This window comes from Rattus norvegicus, chromosome 1 (genome assembly GCF_021556685.1).
Source record: "Rattus norvegicus strain SHRSP/BbbUtx chromosome 1, alternate assembly SHRSP_T2T, whole genome shotgun sequence".
In the NCBI taxonomy this organism is placed as follows: Eukaryota; Metazoa; Chordata; class Mammalia; order Rodentia; family Muridae; genus Rattus; species Rattus norvegicus.
Genome location: NC_141534.1, coordinates 149,245,431 through 149,262,069, shown reverse-complemented (window position 1 = coordinate 149,262,069; position 16,639 = coordinate 149,245,431). Strand labels below are relative to the sequence as shown.

At 42.0% G+C, this 16,639-nt stretch overlaps 1 protein-coding gene across 3 annotated transcripts in view; it reads right to left on the bottom strand.

Annotated features, from left to right (window-relative positions):
- Positions 1-16,639, bottom strand: part of Efl1 (elongation factor like GTPase 1) — a 126,964-nt gene that overhangs the window by 12,075 nt on the left and 98,250 nt on the right. For all 3 annotated transcript variants that reach the window (NM_001107534.1, XM_087558149.1, XM_087558156.1), the window contains 3 exon segments: positions 2,074-3,053; positions 11,211-11,358; positions 16,150-16,281. In NM_001107534.1, coding sequence (NP_001101004.1) covers positions 2,074-3,053; positions 11,211-11,358; positions 16,150-16,281 — 1,260 coding nt within the window.

Genomic DNA, 16,639 nt, shown 5'->3' with positions numbered 1-16,639 from the left:
TGCTTAATAAAGGAGAATTAGTTGAGCTTTCCACTGGCAGAAGTTTAGAAATAGACGGGGCACATAGATTGCCAAAGTAAAAGAATGCAGATGAGCTCTCCAGGACTTGAAGGAATCCAGGTCTCTTGATTTCAGCTCCATCTCAGTCTTTAAGGAGGCTCTCAAGGGAAATGCAGACTACGATCTGGGAAGGACGAGTTAGGTGACAGGCACATGAGGTGCTACATTCAGGAAGAGTGCGGGCACTGTGTGCAGCCCACACTTAGAGATTTCCATCACAGGGCAGGGCTGCTCAGCAGCCTCTGACTGAGTCTACCTAACTGCTTAGTCACGCTGTTCTGAAATGCTGATACAGACACTCAGTTGTCCTGAAGAACTGAATTATGATACAAGCCTAAACTTCTTTTGAGAAGAGGAGGAGGAAGAGGAAGAATGAGGAGGAAGAGGAAGAAGGAAGAGGAGGAGGGAGGGAGGGAAGAAAGGAAGCAAGGAAGGAAAGAAAAAGAAAGGCAATCAATCAATCAGTCAACTCAGATTCTTCTTCTGGAAACTAATCAGTGGAACAAACTTACTTACAACATAACTGACTGTGTACTGACTCAAAGGGACTCATGACCGGAGCGAGGACAGTAAGTTAACGGTTAACTTTCGGCCTTTATGTTCTCTTCCCTACTACAGTTCCCAGAGTCCTCAGAAAAGATACCTGCTCTGCCAGAACACTTTGAGGAATGGTGCTTGTGTTCTAGCCTGAATTTTCATAACCTTCAAAGACTTATTTTCCTTGCCCCTCCCCTATTAAATAGAAGAAAATAAGCCTTAGTGAAACAGTACAGAACAAACAGCAATGGCCACCTTGAACCCACTCCATATGCCCCAAGGTCCCCAGCAGTCACCATGTGTCTGGAGGTCCCAGCACTGCTTCTTTTATACGGAGGGAACCTATAAAATCAGACGTGATCTGATGTAATAGCTAGCAGCTAAAAGGTCTGAGAAAGCCCAAGTGATTCTTCTTCAGGACTGAGAATTTACAATGTCCCCTTTGTGCTACAAGTACAAGAATGGTGGCTTCTCTTACCAGTCAGGGTGGCCCGGTTACCGGGCTGAAATGCTGACTCACCTGGGACAAAAGTGCTGCCAAGTTGGGGTTATATCCTGACAGGCCAGACCTTTCATCATAAAACTGCTAAGAAGGAAGACTACGGAGAACATTTATTCACAACGGCTGAAAAAAAAGGCTTAAAAAAAAAGAATAAATTTAACCAAGAAAGCGAAAGACTTCTACTTAAAAAAAAAAATTAAGATGCTGATAAAAGAAAGTAAAGGAGAGAAACAGATGGTGGAAGCCCTTGCATGCTCCTGGGCTGGCAAAATAATACCATAAAGATGGTATTCAGCCGAAGTCATCTACAGATTCAGTGTAACACCCGTCAAGACTCCAGTGATGGCCTTACAGAACCGTACAAAACCATCCTGAAATGTGTACGGAAATACAAAGACCACAGGCAGCCAAAGCGACCCACCTGTGAACATATCTGGGGCTGTCACATTACACAGTGTCTAACTATACTACAGAGCCATGATGACAAAGATAGATGATACCAGGCACAGAATCACACGTGTAGACCAAAGGAATATAAAACAAGCCTGAGAGATATGCAACAGAGCTGAGGACATCTAAATTTTGATAAAGGGACCAAAACCATGAACTGGTAAAAGGACAGCTTATTCAATAAATGATACTGGCAAACTGAATATTTAACTGTAGAGAATGAAGTTAGATCTATATCTACCACCCTACACATGCACAAGTAAATCGACTCAAACTTAATCAAATATCTTAGCTTAAAGTATAAAAAAGATATATTTGCTGCCGCCCTCCCCCCCCAAAAAAAAAGAAAAAAAAGAAAAGACCTTTAGTATCCATGTATTTTCTGTCTCCAGATTTTAAGATACAGGTCTCTGGCTTTCAAAAAACTCTTAATTTGTTAGTAAATTAGGTGATCTGAAAGTGGGTTTAGGATACAGGAGACCTTGTCACTCAGGGCACCTCTGTCTTCATTCCTCCCTCCTTACCGAGGACGTCACTGGTGGCCATGATATCACATGTGTACATCGCTGCCATCAGCCGTTGAGGCTTCACCTGCAGAGCATAGCGGCATGCTTCTTTCATGGTGGCAATTAGCTGCCCAGAGAAGGGTCCATAGCAGTCTATGACTGGAGAGTCTCCTTTCTGGGAAGTCTCTTCAAAGGGCTCTGAGTAGCCATCTTGTTGCTCTTGGTTTTCATCTCCAACGGGACAGGTTTTACTTTTCTCCTGTCCCTCTCCTGTCAGATCACACTGACCTTGGCTCTGTTTATCACTTGCTCCTGGTTCTGCACATTTATTTAGCTCCCACTTTTCTAGGACGAAACAGACACCCATGAGGGGCTCCTCACACATGGGGCCAGAGAGAGTCGCTAGCTGGAAGCCGCTCACAATGCTATTGCCGAAGTCTCGGAATCTACTGGCTTCTTTTGATTCTCTGCCAGCTGGGCCAGACCACACGGAGCTCTGGAAATCTTCACTTCTACTGACTAGGATGTTGGGTCCACATTTTCTGGGGCCAAATGACCAGATTTGGTCAACAGTGTTCCTCCATTTCCTCCCTGTTAAGTGTTTCTCTAGTTTTCCTTTGAATTCCCAGATTTTCTCTTGGGTCTTCTGATGAATGGCCTGAGTATTTCTACCCTCATTCAAGGAGGATGTTAAAAGCTCCATGGAACGAATCAAGTCGCTGTTTTCTTCCAGAATCCGAGTGACTTCTTCTGGAAGTGGTATGGCACGGACGCTGAGTGTGGCCAGTTTATTGGGTGTTGGTATGGTGATAAGCCCATCAGAGTCCACGAGGATCCCCTCTGGGATTTTGCTTTGCTCTTCTTTTGTTTGGTGTATGACAGCAACTTTTTGTTGCCTGCCTATTTCTTCATTGACCATGTCAACTTTGGGAGGTTTTGTGATCGTCTCTCTGAAAGGAATAATGGGTTCAGATACACTGATGTGAATCTTTGCAAACCTATGAGAGCAAGAGAAATAGCAGATGGTTAGAATCTTAGCCCTGCATCATCATGGAGATAATAGAAAAACAAAGAAATATAAAATTCATTTTCTATCAGGCCTGTCAGCTACATTCTATCTCAATCCACACGGTGCTCTCATTTTGGATTGAGAGACATCCTCTGATGGGAACGGATCTCCGGGGAGCTCCAGGTGTGTGCTGGGAAGTTGCTGCTTTGTTCATTCTCAAGACAACTAGACCACCTACTTAAGTTAGATTGTTTTGAGTTGAAAATAAATATTGTAATAGGGTCTGACACATGATTCCTTTAAAATCAAATTTGGCAGACTTGAGTCTGGAGAAGACGAAGAACCCAGTGATCGTCCCTCTGAAGAGACAGTCAGAGACTCACACCAGTCAGAGCTTCACGTTATATTCTGTATTGACAAAGAAGCTCACGTGAAGCCAGAACACCCAGGGCTGTCTAGACTAGCATGTCATCATGAACCTTCTGTAGTGACAGGAAGCTCTCTATCTTCCTGTGATGACTAGCATTGGAAATGTGGCTAGCACAAAACAGAAGAAACATATTTTATTTAAATGTAAATATCCACACTGTGGCTGAACATTGGAAACATGACTAGTGTAGTTGGTTTTTAACCAGTATTATTTATACAGCCTCATATGGCCCCACAACTTCTCACAGTGTCTGTAGTATACAGTGCTGTACAGCACAGGGCTGGAGCCCTAATCCGGCACAAAGTTCAGAAAGCTTCCCTTCCACACAGTATTGGATTTAGCTTCTTTCTTGTCAGCTGTAAGCTCACCCAGGGCAGAGACTGGAAACTGGCAAGGACTAACTGCTACTGCTGCTGAAGAAACTGGGCGATCTTTCTTTTTGTCTTATTTCCTCTTTATGCCACTGTCAAATCACACTAAAGCTTTGGGCAATCTACATCTTTGTGTGCGTGCACTCGTGCATGCACAAGTACATTATACTGAGTTTTGTAATTTCATAATGATATCTTCCCCGGGAAATTTATTCTCTGAAGAAACCGAGTGCTGACAATTCATCCTAGGTTTCTTTCTGTCTTTAACATTTTGTAGGTATGGCCCAAGAACTTTATTTATGCCTTTTGGTAAATTTGAAAACTCAATAGAGTTTTGTTGTTGTTTTTTTTAAGTGAAATGGTATCAAAATGGACTTCAGCTGTAGAATCTGAAATAGATAATGTGCAGAAGGCAGAAAAGCATGGTAGCAGGTCACTCCCAGCAAGAGTTATGGCTCTAGCAGCCAGGTTTTCTTCCTTCGCAGATTAGCATGCTTCAAGCCTACATGCCTGCTCCAGGAGGCACCAGACGGATGAGGCTGTGTTCACTCTCACCAATAATTCAGATGCAAAGAGATCATAACAGTGAAGAGCACTAAGAATGTACGCGTGTGGACATTCTGCTTTGTGGTGCTCACTCACTATACTGACTCATTATGCCGGGTGCTTCACAAGTGTGTCATTTCCCTAACAGACACGAATACGATCCTCACTGTGTAGAGGAGAGAACGAGCTGAGTATTCATACTATCCACGAGGCTGGACAGTAGAGACCTAGGAGCTACATCTTGCTCTGGCTTTAGCTTCATGCTCCTCACCATGACATTGTGGTGAAAAGTGGAGTTTCATTACATACATTAGACTGAAGTAAAAGTTTTGTTTAGAAGCATGATAAACAAAAAATTCACAATGCTAAATTTAGATTTTGATCATAGGTCATGTAACCTTATTTTGTATTAAGCCTGTTAATATGATTAAAATTATACTATAAAACAATCTATGCTAAAGATGTCAAGTGATCTATATAATCATTATTTAAAATGCCAACTGGCATTCAATACTTATTTTTTTTGTTAAAAAAAAGTATTTAGATGGAATAAAAATTGCCACTAACTGGCCCCAAATAGCTAATCCAGTCTTTCTAAGTGTGATTCTTCCCACTTCCCACTCTGAGGGTCTCGTTTGCTACTGCGTCAATCCTAGAAAGCCACTCTTGCGGCCAGAAGCTCAGTGGGTGGGACAGCGGGACATGTGGGTCTGAGCACCCCACCCAATCACAGTTGGCACCTGGCGGGCACAAGCTTGACTCCTGTGGTTAGGAGCTACTGAAATGGTACTGTTGAAAACCCAAAGCATTCTTTGTTTCAGGTCATTAGAAATAAAAAGCCATGTAGGAGCTCCTTGACTACTTATGAAACATTTACTGGAATTTACAATTTCCTGTGGCTAGGTAACAATTAGCCCGAACTTTGTCAAACAAACAAACAGACAACAAAAACCCAAACCCATTGGGTCATGATAGAATTCCTTGTTTTGAGAATTCTTGTAAGCCTTTTAAAGTGACTTATTTTTGCCTAAACATTAGGTAAGGAGGCAGGTCAGGTGACTGCCTTGTAGCAGAGAAAACTTCAAATGGTCTAAGATTTAAATGTGTCAGTTAATTGTTGGAGGGTGGGTAAAAAGAGAATGAAACTACAAAAAAAAAAAAAAAAAGAAAGAAAGAGAGAAAGAGAGAGAGAGAGAGAGAAACAAAACAGAAACAGACTGACATCCAGTCTTATCTCAGATTAAGTCTCTAAGGGTATGCTGAACATAAATCTAAATGTGTCTCTGTTTGATTACACTGTTATTATCTTTTTTAATTTTCAGGTTCTTAAAAAGGTTTACTTTTCATTTATGTGTATGTATGGGTACTAAATGAGTTTATGTTCATCATGTGTGTGAAGGTGACCAGAGACCAGAGTGCATAGGATTCCTGGGACTGTGGGCTACCTAAGGTGGCTGCTAGGTCTGGAATCTGGGTCTTCTGAAAGAGCTAACTGCTGAGCCATCCTCCAGTTTACAGCCGAACTCTTTAAAACAATAAAGTGGTCGAGATCAGTGCAGTGCTTGCACTGCAAACATAAGGGCCCCAGTTCAACCCCCAGGGCCCATGTGAAAAAAGCCAGTGTTCTGCTGGTTTGTGCTGGGCGTCTCAGTGCTGAGGGAAGAGACACTGGGCTCCTGGGACTCACTGGATAGTAAGCTTAGTCTAGTTGGGATGCTCCGTATCTGAGGAATGGGACCCAAGGCCTCCACACACACCTACAAGCATATGTAATGCCTGACCCAAATATGCACACGAAACAATAAAACAGAAGCACGAACACCTAAATAAATAAATAAATAAATAAATAAATAAATAAATAAATAAATAAATAAATAAATAAAAAAAATAGGAAAGTCACAGGAGTGGAAAGTAGTTTTAAAGTTATAGAGACTACTTGCTTAGGTATTTTAAGGACGCCAATTATAAAGCTATTGAAACTGAGAAAATACAACCATACTATTATATTGTTACCTTTTGTTATAAAGTAACAAAAAAAAGCTATGCACTACTTTGAATGTCTGAGGTTCCAAGAAGTCTGCTATAGAAATTGCTCACACAATTACAGCCATTCCATGCTGTGGAAGGAAGTGTGCAGCTGCCAAATCTACGAGGCAACAGGAGCTTTGTGAATCAAGGCAACGCAGAGCCTGATTCTAGATTCTGATTACTGCTGGATGGATGGATGGATGGATGGATGGATGGATGGATGGATGGATGGATGGGTGGGTGGGTGGGTGGGTGGGTGGGTGGGTGGGTGGATGGACGGACGGACGGACGGATGGATGGATGGGTGGGTGGGTGGATGGATGGGTGGATGGACGGATGGACGGATAGACAGATGGACAGATGGATGGACGGATGGATGGATGGATAGGTGATAGACAGACAGACAGAAAAGTGTAGTAGGCTTCTATATAGCTGCGGCTGTGCTTCATGTGGGTTCTTGCTCTGATTCTAAGATTTCCATTCTGAGAACTCTGGCAGCTCCTCTGGCTTGGAGACAACAGCTGACACTTAATCGCTCCCTCTTTATATACAAACCATGCATGGGTGAAAAAGTTGAAATATACGTCCTATGACAACTAGAAAGTCTTAAAAGGTTATAGGCGTTCTTAACCATGAGATGTAACAGTCATAAAGACTACCACAAAGAATCAACTGATCTATAATCATTTAGCTCAATGTGGACACCCATGTAAACCACTGTCCAGGCTAAAAACAGTTTCTCTAGCCATAAGGCATGTCTCCATTTCTTCCAGATCCCTCACAGGTAGACAACCATAACTTTCTATTATAATCTGCCCGCCTTTTCTGTTTTGCCTATTTAAATGCAAACACCTAAACTATGCAGATTAATTAACTGTATACAAGTATATGTGTGTGTCTGTGCATGTATGCATGTGGACACTAAAGGTTAACAATGGGGTCTTCCTCAATCTGTCTCTACCATAATTTGTGACAACCTACTTATGGTGGTGGATTCCTATAGCTCCAGATAGTTAGGAGGCTGAGGCAGGACGATCATTGGAGTCTGAGAATTTCAGACCATCCCAGGCCATGCAGAGAGAACCTATCCTAGAACAAGAATGTCATTGAGAGCACTCATCCTTAACAAACATTTACCCAGCTTTGTTACACATACAGAGATTTAGAAACGGAAGATTTGCCAAGCTGAAGGCTGTTTTCTTAGGACACAACACAAACCAGATTCCAATAGTGTACCAATTCCTACTTCTACCAGTGGTGTGGCAAGTGTATCAGTGTACAACTCCTCCATCACTTGAGAATCAATGTCTTTGGGTACACGGTGGTATCTTACGTGTGTGTGTGTGTGTGTGTGTGTGTGTGTGTGTGTGTGTGTGTGTATACACATGAGCAGGTCAGAGTATGACTTTGGCTGTTGTGCTGCAGATGCCACCTTCCTTCCTTGATTTTAAGGCAGGCTATTTGGTCAGCAAGCCCCAGAGGTCGGCCTGTTGCCCCATCCCAACACTGGGATTACCAGTGAGTGCCAACATTTCTGGCTCTCTAATATGGATCAAGGATTAAATTCAGGTCTTTGGGGTAATAAGGCAAGGGATTTACCAACTATGATCCCAGTTTCTTACATCAGTTTTCATTTGCTTTTATCAAGTGCTAACTGGTTCAGTACATTTTCCAATGCCCGTTGCCTTTAGATTCCTGTTGTGCTATGCCTGTGAGTGTTGGTAGCGGTTCCTTTTGGGCTGTCAGCTACTTTTAGGCATTGTTTAGCAAAGAGGACGTAAGCCTCACGTGATGCAGGTATTGCAAAGGTTAGAGCACACTGGTGCTTTACTTCTCACTCTACGGCTGTGTTGAAGATGAACTAATCATTTGTTTTTAAATTTTCTTACCCACTTCTTGTACATATTCCCTTTCCTTATAGTATCTTCTAGACTGTAGACAGTTTCCAATCTTCACACTTTAACCCCGACTTACCTCACACACCCTTCCAAGTAGGATATGAAATAAGAACCCCTCTTCCCCCACCCATCCAACTGGGTAGCACTGTTTACGGGAGAACCTGTGAGATCCTCACCGCTCTGCACTGCAAGCCATTTTTGGAGTCTATTCTACTCCATCACTTCTGTGCTCAACACCACAGTCTTACTGCTGCTCTAAAGAGAAACTGATTCCCAATCTTTTAGCACAGTAACAACACCCAGCTGGGAATGCTTTGGTTATTACAGGACCTTTGGTGAAAATCTGCACACAAATTTTCAAATCAGCTTGAAAAGTCTTATATGCACAGGGAGGGGGGAAAACATTGGACACATCCTTCAAGGACATGCCTCCGTGACATGTCCCTCAATCAGATGCCACCTAATAGGCTATTCAGTGCAATTCCTTCTCACGACTCCTGGCCCCCAAACACGCCCTTCTTATTACCGGGGGGCACTGGGGTACTGCAGTCCAATGCTCTTTGCCAACACCACTTGGTTCTGTTTCTTGGAGTTCAAAAACAGTACTTGTCAGAGCCACAAGCCATTGCCTGACAAAGCCAACGCACCTGCCTAAGGTCCCACCAGCACTGCAGTCAGCCTAGCTGACTTCTCTGCTCACCACCTTTACATATCTGTTCTTCTGGGATTCAGGTAACCTCTGAGTTCTGACAGGAACACTGGGCCTGAAGTTATTCCTCTGTTACAAGAGGCCACAAGAAGGGAATTATTTTGTTTGTCTTGAGGGAGTGGGCGGTAAGCAGTACTTTCAGAAATGATATTTGGTCCAACAGTTAAGGACCACTTCAGAATTTAAATAGGAATGCCAAGCACAACCCCAGGTACTCCCTAGGAGGCTGAGCTGAGGCAGGAGGATTGGGATTTCAAGGTCAACCTGTGTTCTATACAGGGAAACTACTTTTTTTTTCTTTTTAGAGAAAGAACTTTCATGATATTTTAAAAGAGCAGTATATACTTTAAAAAAAGATTTGTTATAGTTCTCATTGCTTTCATTCAATGTAACTATAAATTATGTTTAGTTTTTAGGTATTAACATTTTCTAGGAACATTTACATGGAGTAGTTCCCAAAATAAAAAAAAATATATTTATTGGAATTACTTAATACCATGTTAATGGTACATTTCTAGAAAGCTAATTTCTTTTATTAAACATATTTGGAAACGTTAAAAAGCATCAACAGTGAAAATCATGAGGTGAAAACACTAAGCAAAGATATCAACATAGAGCTATTAAAACAGGTTTTTAATTCAAGGAGAAAACATTTTTCAAAATATTTTAAATTATCAAAGGCAGATTTTTAAGGAAGCGGAGAATGTGAGATTATTTCATGTGACTTTTTACCTTGTCAGTGGGAGAGTGAAATGGGGGGTGGATAACCTAATTCACAAGTTGAACAAATACCATTTATAAAGCTTTGTAAGAAACCCGGAGTCTGGGGTCCTACCAGCCTGAATGCAACTGATCTACTATAATCTCAGAAGCTAAGGAGGGTCAGCCCTGGTCAGTACTTGGATGGGAGGAACCCTGGAACTGTCTTATTAGTATCTCATGATTTACCCAAACGGAACTTGAGATAAGAGATGGAAATCTATCTTAGAGTTTTGTGTGGATCATGGCTATATGAACATGGAAAAGGAAAAAGCTACAGTAGCATTGTCCAGTGAGGAAGACAAGGCAGACTCTCCATCTGGAAGGAGACCCTGCCTCAGACTACAAGGACAACAGTGCACAGTGCCACACGGTACACACGCTATCTGCTGCGGCTGCTGTAGTGCATGCTTGCCACTCTCCAGCCTATGGGGTCAATGTGCGGGTGAGGGACAATGGCAGGGACCGCATGCTATATTTAGCAGCAAATGATTAGAACAGCCACTTATTATCTAGGTTATCATTATTACCTTCCCAGACATTCGAAAAGAAAAGAAAACGGGCTATTACAAGAAAATTGTTTGTATTAGTAGACGTGTGTGTGTGTGTGTGTGTGTGTGTGTGTGTGTGTGTGTGTATGTGTGTATGTATGTGTGTATGTATGTATGTATATTATAACAAATACCTTTTGTCTTCCAGATTGTAATGTTGTAAGGTTTACAAAAGTACAAGCAGGCACTTCCAACACTACTGGTAGTTACGAGACTTACAGCACTTGCTTTCTGAGTTGGCAGTGACGGTGCAGAGGCCTGTCATGACCAAATGAGCAGAGGCGGCACGGCCGGCCAGCTGTACACCCGTGAATGCCTATAGGACCAGATGGATTTACAGACCTGAGTGCTCAGCCTGTTATTACACATATAACCCGATAATCCTCGCTTCTCTATCCTGTCCTTATTTTTGCAAGAAACATACATTATCAACAAAACAAAGAAGGAAAACATTATTTATAACATGATCTGGAATGCTCAGATATAATGACTTACATATGACCTTCACAGAGAAATTTCCAGAAGGTTTATATTGTCCTAATCACAGCCTGTATTTACGAGATTTTTGTTGCTTTGATATGTGCTGTATGGATGCTTAAAATCGACATATATATTTTAAAGTGTTTTATGACTTAAGCTAAAACACAAAATTATTCAAATGTATGAATTCATATCAGTTTCCAGTTATTAAAATTTAAATTTATGACCCAATAGCTGTTTTATGTCTGAATCGAGGGCACTGCATTTTTCTTCCAAAATAAACCACAGTCTTAGTTTGACCTGTTTGGGAAACATTAAAACATCTCATTGATTTTAGAGTTATCATTTCTCCATCTCTAGCATTTTAATCTGACCTTTCTCTTAAGTCATCCAAACATCGCTGAAGGTGGACCTCCCCGGCTGTGACCAAAACATGCTCTCCTGTTTCTTGAATTAAAATCTGGACACAGGGATCAGCTTGGTTTAGCAGCTTCATTCCTTTCACGAGCTGAGGCATTTCACCTAGATGACAAAATGAAACAAAATCACAATGGCAGAAGAACCAATGTGACCTAGAGACAATGGCATGGCTCTGCTGGGGGCATTACAATAAAATAAGCTCTTAGGTCCTACTGGTGTGAAGAGCACACCCTCTTGTAACTGACTTGTACAGTCAGCCAGGATGGGGCCCACAGAGGCTTATCATTAGGATGCCAATGCTGATTTACATGGCTTACATTTCCTCATCAAATTCTTAGGCGATAAAAACTATCATCAGCATGCCTGTGAATTCACTTGTGTCTTACTAGTAACATATATATTATAGATCTAGAAATACAGCAGTACTTCAAGTAGTATGTATAAAATTAGCAGATACACAAATCATGTATGACACCTGAGAAACTACTAGAACTTATATTAAAATAACAATTTATAAGACAGGCTTGGTGACACAGACTTGCAATCCCAGCTACTCAGAGGCCCAAGGCAGGAGAATCTCGACTTGCTTGGGCTACAGAATAAGTTCAATCTGACCAGTTCAGTGAGATCTGTCTCAAAATAAAAGAAGTGACAGGATTGTTTAGAGGTGTATTTCACTGGCACAGTTACTGTCTGTTGTGCACAAGGCCCTGAGTTGGACTCCCAGTACTGCAAGAAAGAAACAAAGCAAGACATTTAGGAAAGCACTTGACAGAAGCGGGGGCTCAGGATCCACAGTAACTAGCTACTGCACCCTATGTACTCCTTTCTGTGCATGCGCCTGGTATAGAACTATTTCAACTCAAAAGCATGTGGAAGGGGAGGGTAGAGATGGGACTGAGGTCTGCATTTGGGATTTGCTTTTTCACCCTACACACTCAGCTGCCACTGTGCCCTCCAGTCAGGCCAGAGCAAGTCTTCTGATGCTACATAAAAGATTATGAGGGCATCCTTATACAGTACTGCTTTGACTGAACATTTTGCTTCATAGCTCTCCAGTGTTTAATTTGAACATGAAAAAGCACAGGAGCTTTTGCAAGGCAGAAAGCCCTTATGGAAGTTTGCTAATTAAAGAACAAGAGGAAACTATAAGAACTTCAATGCTAAAGTTCTAAAAATACCTAACACTATTTATAGTGCTAGAATCACAGACACGCATTGTAGAAGTGGACAGCATAGAAGGAATGTACAGAGTAACCTTCTCATTGTGTGGGTGAGGAAACAGCTGGAGAGAGTGAAATGAAACTGTGTCCAGAGTCAAGAGCAACTATGTGGCCGAACCTGTTTCTGAGGCTGCTTGGCCAGGCTTAGAGCCTAGGCTTTGTCTACAGACATCACAGCCCCACAAAACAGAGGGCTACAAGCCACACTGGAGTACAGGGAATCCCGAGGGAAGACTGGATGGGATTTCACCCTCTAAGAGCCCTTCCAGCATATCGTGGCTTCCCCTTGCTCATGTGGGTATATTTGATCCTCAGAGTTGGCTTGACTGTCAGAGAATTAGAAACCTATCTGAAAGGATTGCTACATAGACACGGGTAAGACTCACACTACAGGAAAACAGCAGTAATAAGAAGACATAGCTCGGTATTAGTTCTCCATCAGCTGAACCACAAAGTTCAACCTGTATACATTTGTGTCCATTACTGCATACTTAAACCCATCTCTTAGCTAAAGAAGACTGTTTAAGAGTGAGGAGAGAAGAAACTTTTAGAATGAAATTTGAGACTTGGAGTCAACATTGAAATCAGGGATTTGAAAATGTTTCTGGTAGCCATTGTGTGGCCAAAATCAACACAGACACTCAATGTATTAAACTTTTAAAATTTAGAGGGTGATATTCTTCCCTTCATGGCACAGATACTGACACTAAGGTGTAAGAGGAACTGACAAAGTAGACATTTATTTCCTGCACTTCATCAAGAACTTGGTGTAAATGATAAATGCTCTAAAATGAACACGATTCAGTACAGGCCGCCAGCTAGGCATCTCTCCTCTGCGACTCACCAACACTGACAATAACCATTAAAATCAAACGTTACAATAATGGGGTCTAGCAGACACCTTTGAACAGTAACAGCACGACCTGCCAAGTTAAGAGTTTACAAATAATGAAGCACTATTCAGTACCCAGCCTTGCAGGTGACCTCAATAATCTTGGCCTCCTAATATTCAGCTCCACTACAGTGACCCCTAACAGTAACAGTGACATGTGTCAACACAATATTGTGGAAGTGGTGATGTATGACAGCCAAGGCTACCTCTGGACAGGTCAGTCGCCTTGGTTGGATGTAGAACACTTGTACTAGTGAAGGGGCCCTTGGGAGAACAGAGCGCTGAACTCAAACTGATACTTAATTCATGTGAGTGACTCTTGAAGCACAGCTAAGCTGTGTGTGGCTGCAAACAGAGTGTCTATAAAAGCCACTGGTTGGGGACTCTAAGTCCTACCACCTCCAAATTCCTGACCAAAGGACAAATAAGAGATGTCTCAGACTATTAAATTTTGCAGTATCTTGCCAAGAAGTACTATTACATAATTAATACAACTACAAACCACAATTACAGACAGAATGTATCTGTACCAAAAAACAAAACAAAACAAAAAACCCGAGAAGCATAGTTATTTTGTTTCTCAATTTTTAAAAATTTATATTTTAGGCATCGTAATATATACAAATCAGGTACAGAAAAACTAATGTACCTGGAAGCCCTGTTTCAGCTAAGAAGGATTTCTTTTTCCTCAAAGGAAAGATTTAGGATCGTCTCAAGTCTGAAACCTGAATGTAGCACTTATTAACTGTACTATCTCAGACAAGTTGGCTTCTTCTATTTTATTTTAAAATGATATACATGTGCGTGTGTTTGTGCACGTGAGTGAGAAGTGCCTCCAGAGCCCAGAGGAGGCCTCTGCACCCCCTGAAGTGAAGTGGTGAGCACTGGCCATGGGCGCTGGGAATGAACATGTGTCCTCTGCATGCACAGCAGACAATCCTAACCGATGATCCGTCTCTACTGTGCCAGTTTCCTTTGTTTACTTTTAGAACTTTTCTAGTGTTGGGAATCAGACAAATTAGGCTTTGTACCTAATTAACTCCGTTATGCCTTAGTCATACACACATGAAGATGAGAATAAAAATTCCACTCAAATGGCTGCTGAGGGGATTAGATGAGAAATTCAATGTCAAATCTGCTGTGTACTGTTGGGATGCATACAGGATTAACTAGAATAATGAAAGCAGTAATAGTTTGGGGACATTCGTGGTTGTCTGCTGAGCTCTGAACAGCCTTGAGTGTCAGGAGCAGAGGCTGGTCAGTGGGACCTCTGGACCCCAGGCTTGGGAAATCCCAGAAGAAAAGTGTGAGAGCAACTGGGTGTGGTTCTCTATGACAGAGGAAAAACTGGAAAAATCCAGTTGATCAGACTACTAACTCTTCATGAAAAGGATAAAATGTCCCAAAGCTGAGAGCTGTCTGCAGTGATAATAACAGGTCTACTTGTGACTGAGTGGGCAGTGTTCTTGGGAGTCTTGCTATGAGACGGTGGAACTTTTTCGTGGTTATTAGACACGGGACCCATGGATGGATAAGTCGCCAAGAAAGGATGAGTATAAGACAGGAGAGCCAAGCACAAAACACTCCATGTGCTTCGAGGGTTCAAGGACATGGGGCAGCACGAAGGACAGTTTCTCAGACACTCTGAATATAAAATTAGCAACAGGACAGAGTAAAACATTTAGAAACTGAAACATACAAATGAACACTTCAGTAATGCAATCCATGAACTAATTTCTATGTCTCTAGGAGGAACAATATACTTTATGGAAAAACAGCAATACTTCTTTAAAAGTTATAATGAGAATTAATGGTCCTCTTTCAAGTATTTCAATTTAGATTTTAGAAGCTCAGAAAAAATTTAATCAGTGGCATCTGAGGAAATGTACTTTGACCTCCAGGTAGATAACCAAAATAATTCTCTGTGTTTAACTACCTCATTTTTGAACAAAGTAAAGAGAGTTAATATCATTTGGAGCATGCCGTGAACAAGAAAGAAGCCAGGTACTGGGTGGGACCCTTCGTGTCAGGGAGCTTATGAGGCAGCGCATAGCCACCTGTAACTCTAACTCCAGGAGGAGGTCTCTGCAGGCACCCACCCCACATGCACACATGCCCACAAATAAAGAGACATGCTTACATGCGAATAAAAAGATAAATATAAAAATAGAAATTACTAAATATTTGATAACCAAGTCCCAATATTTTAATAGGAAATTTCTAAAAGGCTGTTTGTTTGGGGCACTACTTTGTGCCACACTATCAAAGCTAAATCAAAGGTCAGCAAACCAGCTTCTGGGCAGTTTCCCAATATTGTTCTCGGGACCCAGGGGCCATGAGCAGCTCGTGGTCTCAGATCTGGGGAAAAGAAGGATATATAGGTACAGAAGACAACAGTACAAGCCTAGTACACACCTAGTACTTTACTGAGACCATCAAACCCTTCAGTAGAAGACTGCCTCCTCTCAGTGCCTGCTTTATGATCCCTTAAGGGAAGGTCTAGAATCTTCACTGACTGTTACAAGGTACCAGGAACAACTAAATACATTAAATACATTGACAAGTGAAGCAAGCTGGGCATGGTGGGCCACGCTTTTAGTCTCAGCACTCCACACACAAAGGCAGGCGGATCTATGAGCTGGAGGCCAGTCTGGAGTACAGAGGAAGTTCTAGGCCAGGGGTAGGCAGAGGGACCCTGTTTCAAAAGCAGAACAAGGCAAACAAAGAAACCCATGCCAGCACCACAGGCTTCTAAGAACCACATCAGCATCGTCTTACTTGGATGTTTTGGTTCAACAGCAACTCTCACAATAGGGGTGGCTTCGAAGTTGAGGGGGATGAACGGCGGGCAAGAGGGCAGGCTGCACAGAGTCGCAGATTTCAACACAGAGTCCTGGAGGCCTCCAATTCCTGCAGAGAGAAAAGACCCATGGGACCAAGCAGTTCTGAACATACGTTAAGAAAGTAACAGCACAGACCTGCATGTACCTAGCACACTGCCAAACTGATAGGAATAAGGTAGGCTTGCTTTGCATGGTGGTTTTTGTTTTTTTTGTTTTTTTTTTTAAACCAAGATATTACTCTTGCCAAAAATATAGAAATTCTGGGTGGGTGTGGTGGGACACAACTTTAGTCCCAGCACTGTAGTGCAGAAGCAGGTGGTTCTCTGTGAGTTCCAGACCAGTCAGTGAAATTCAGTGAGATCCTGTTTCAAAAAATAAACAAACAAACCAACCCCCAGAACTTTGCTATTTTCTCTTTTGCAGGT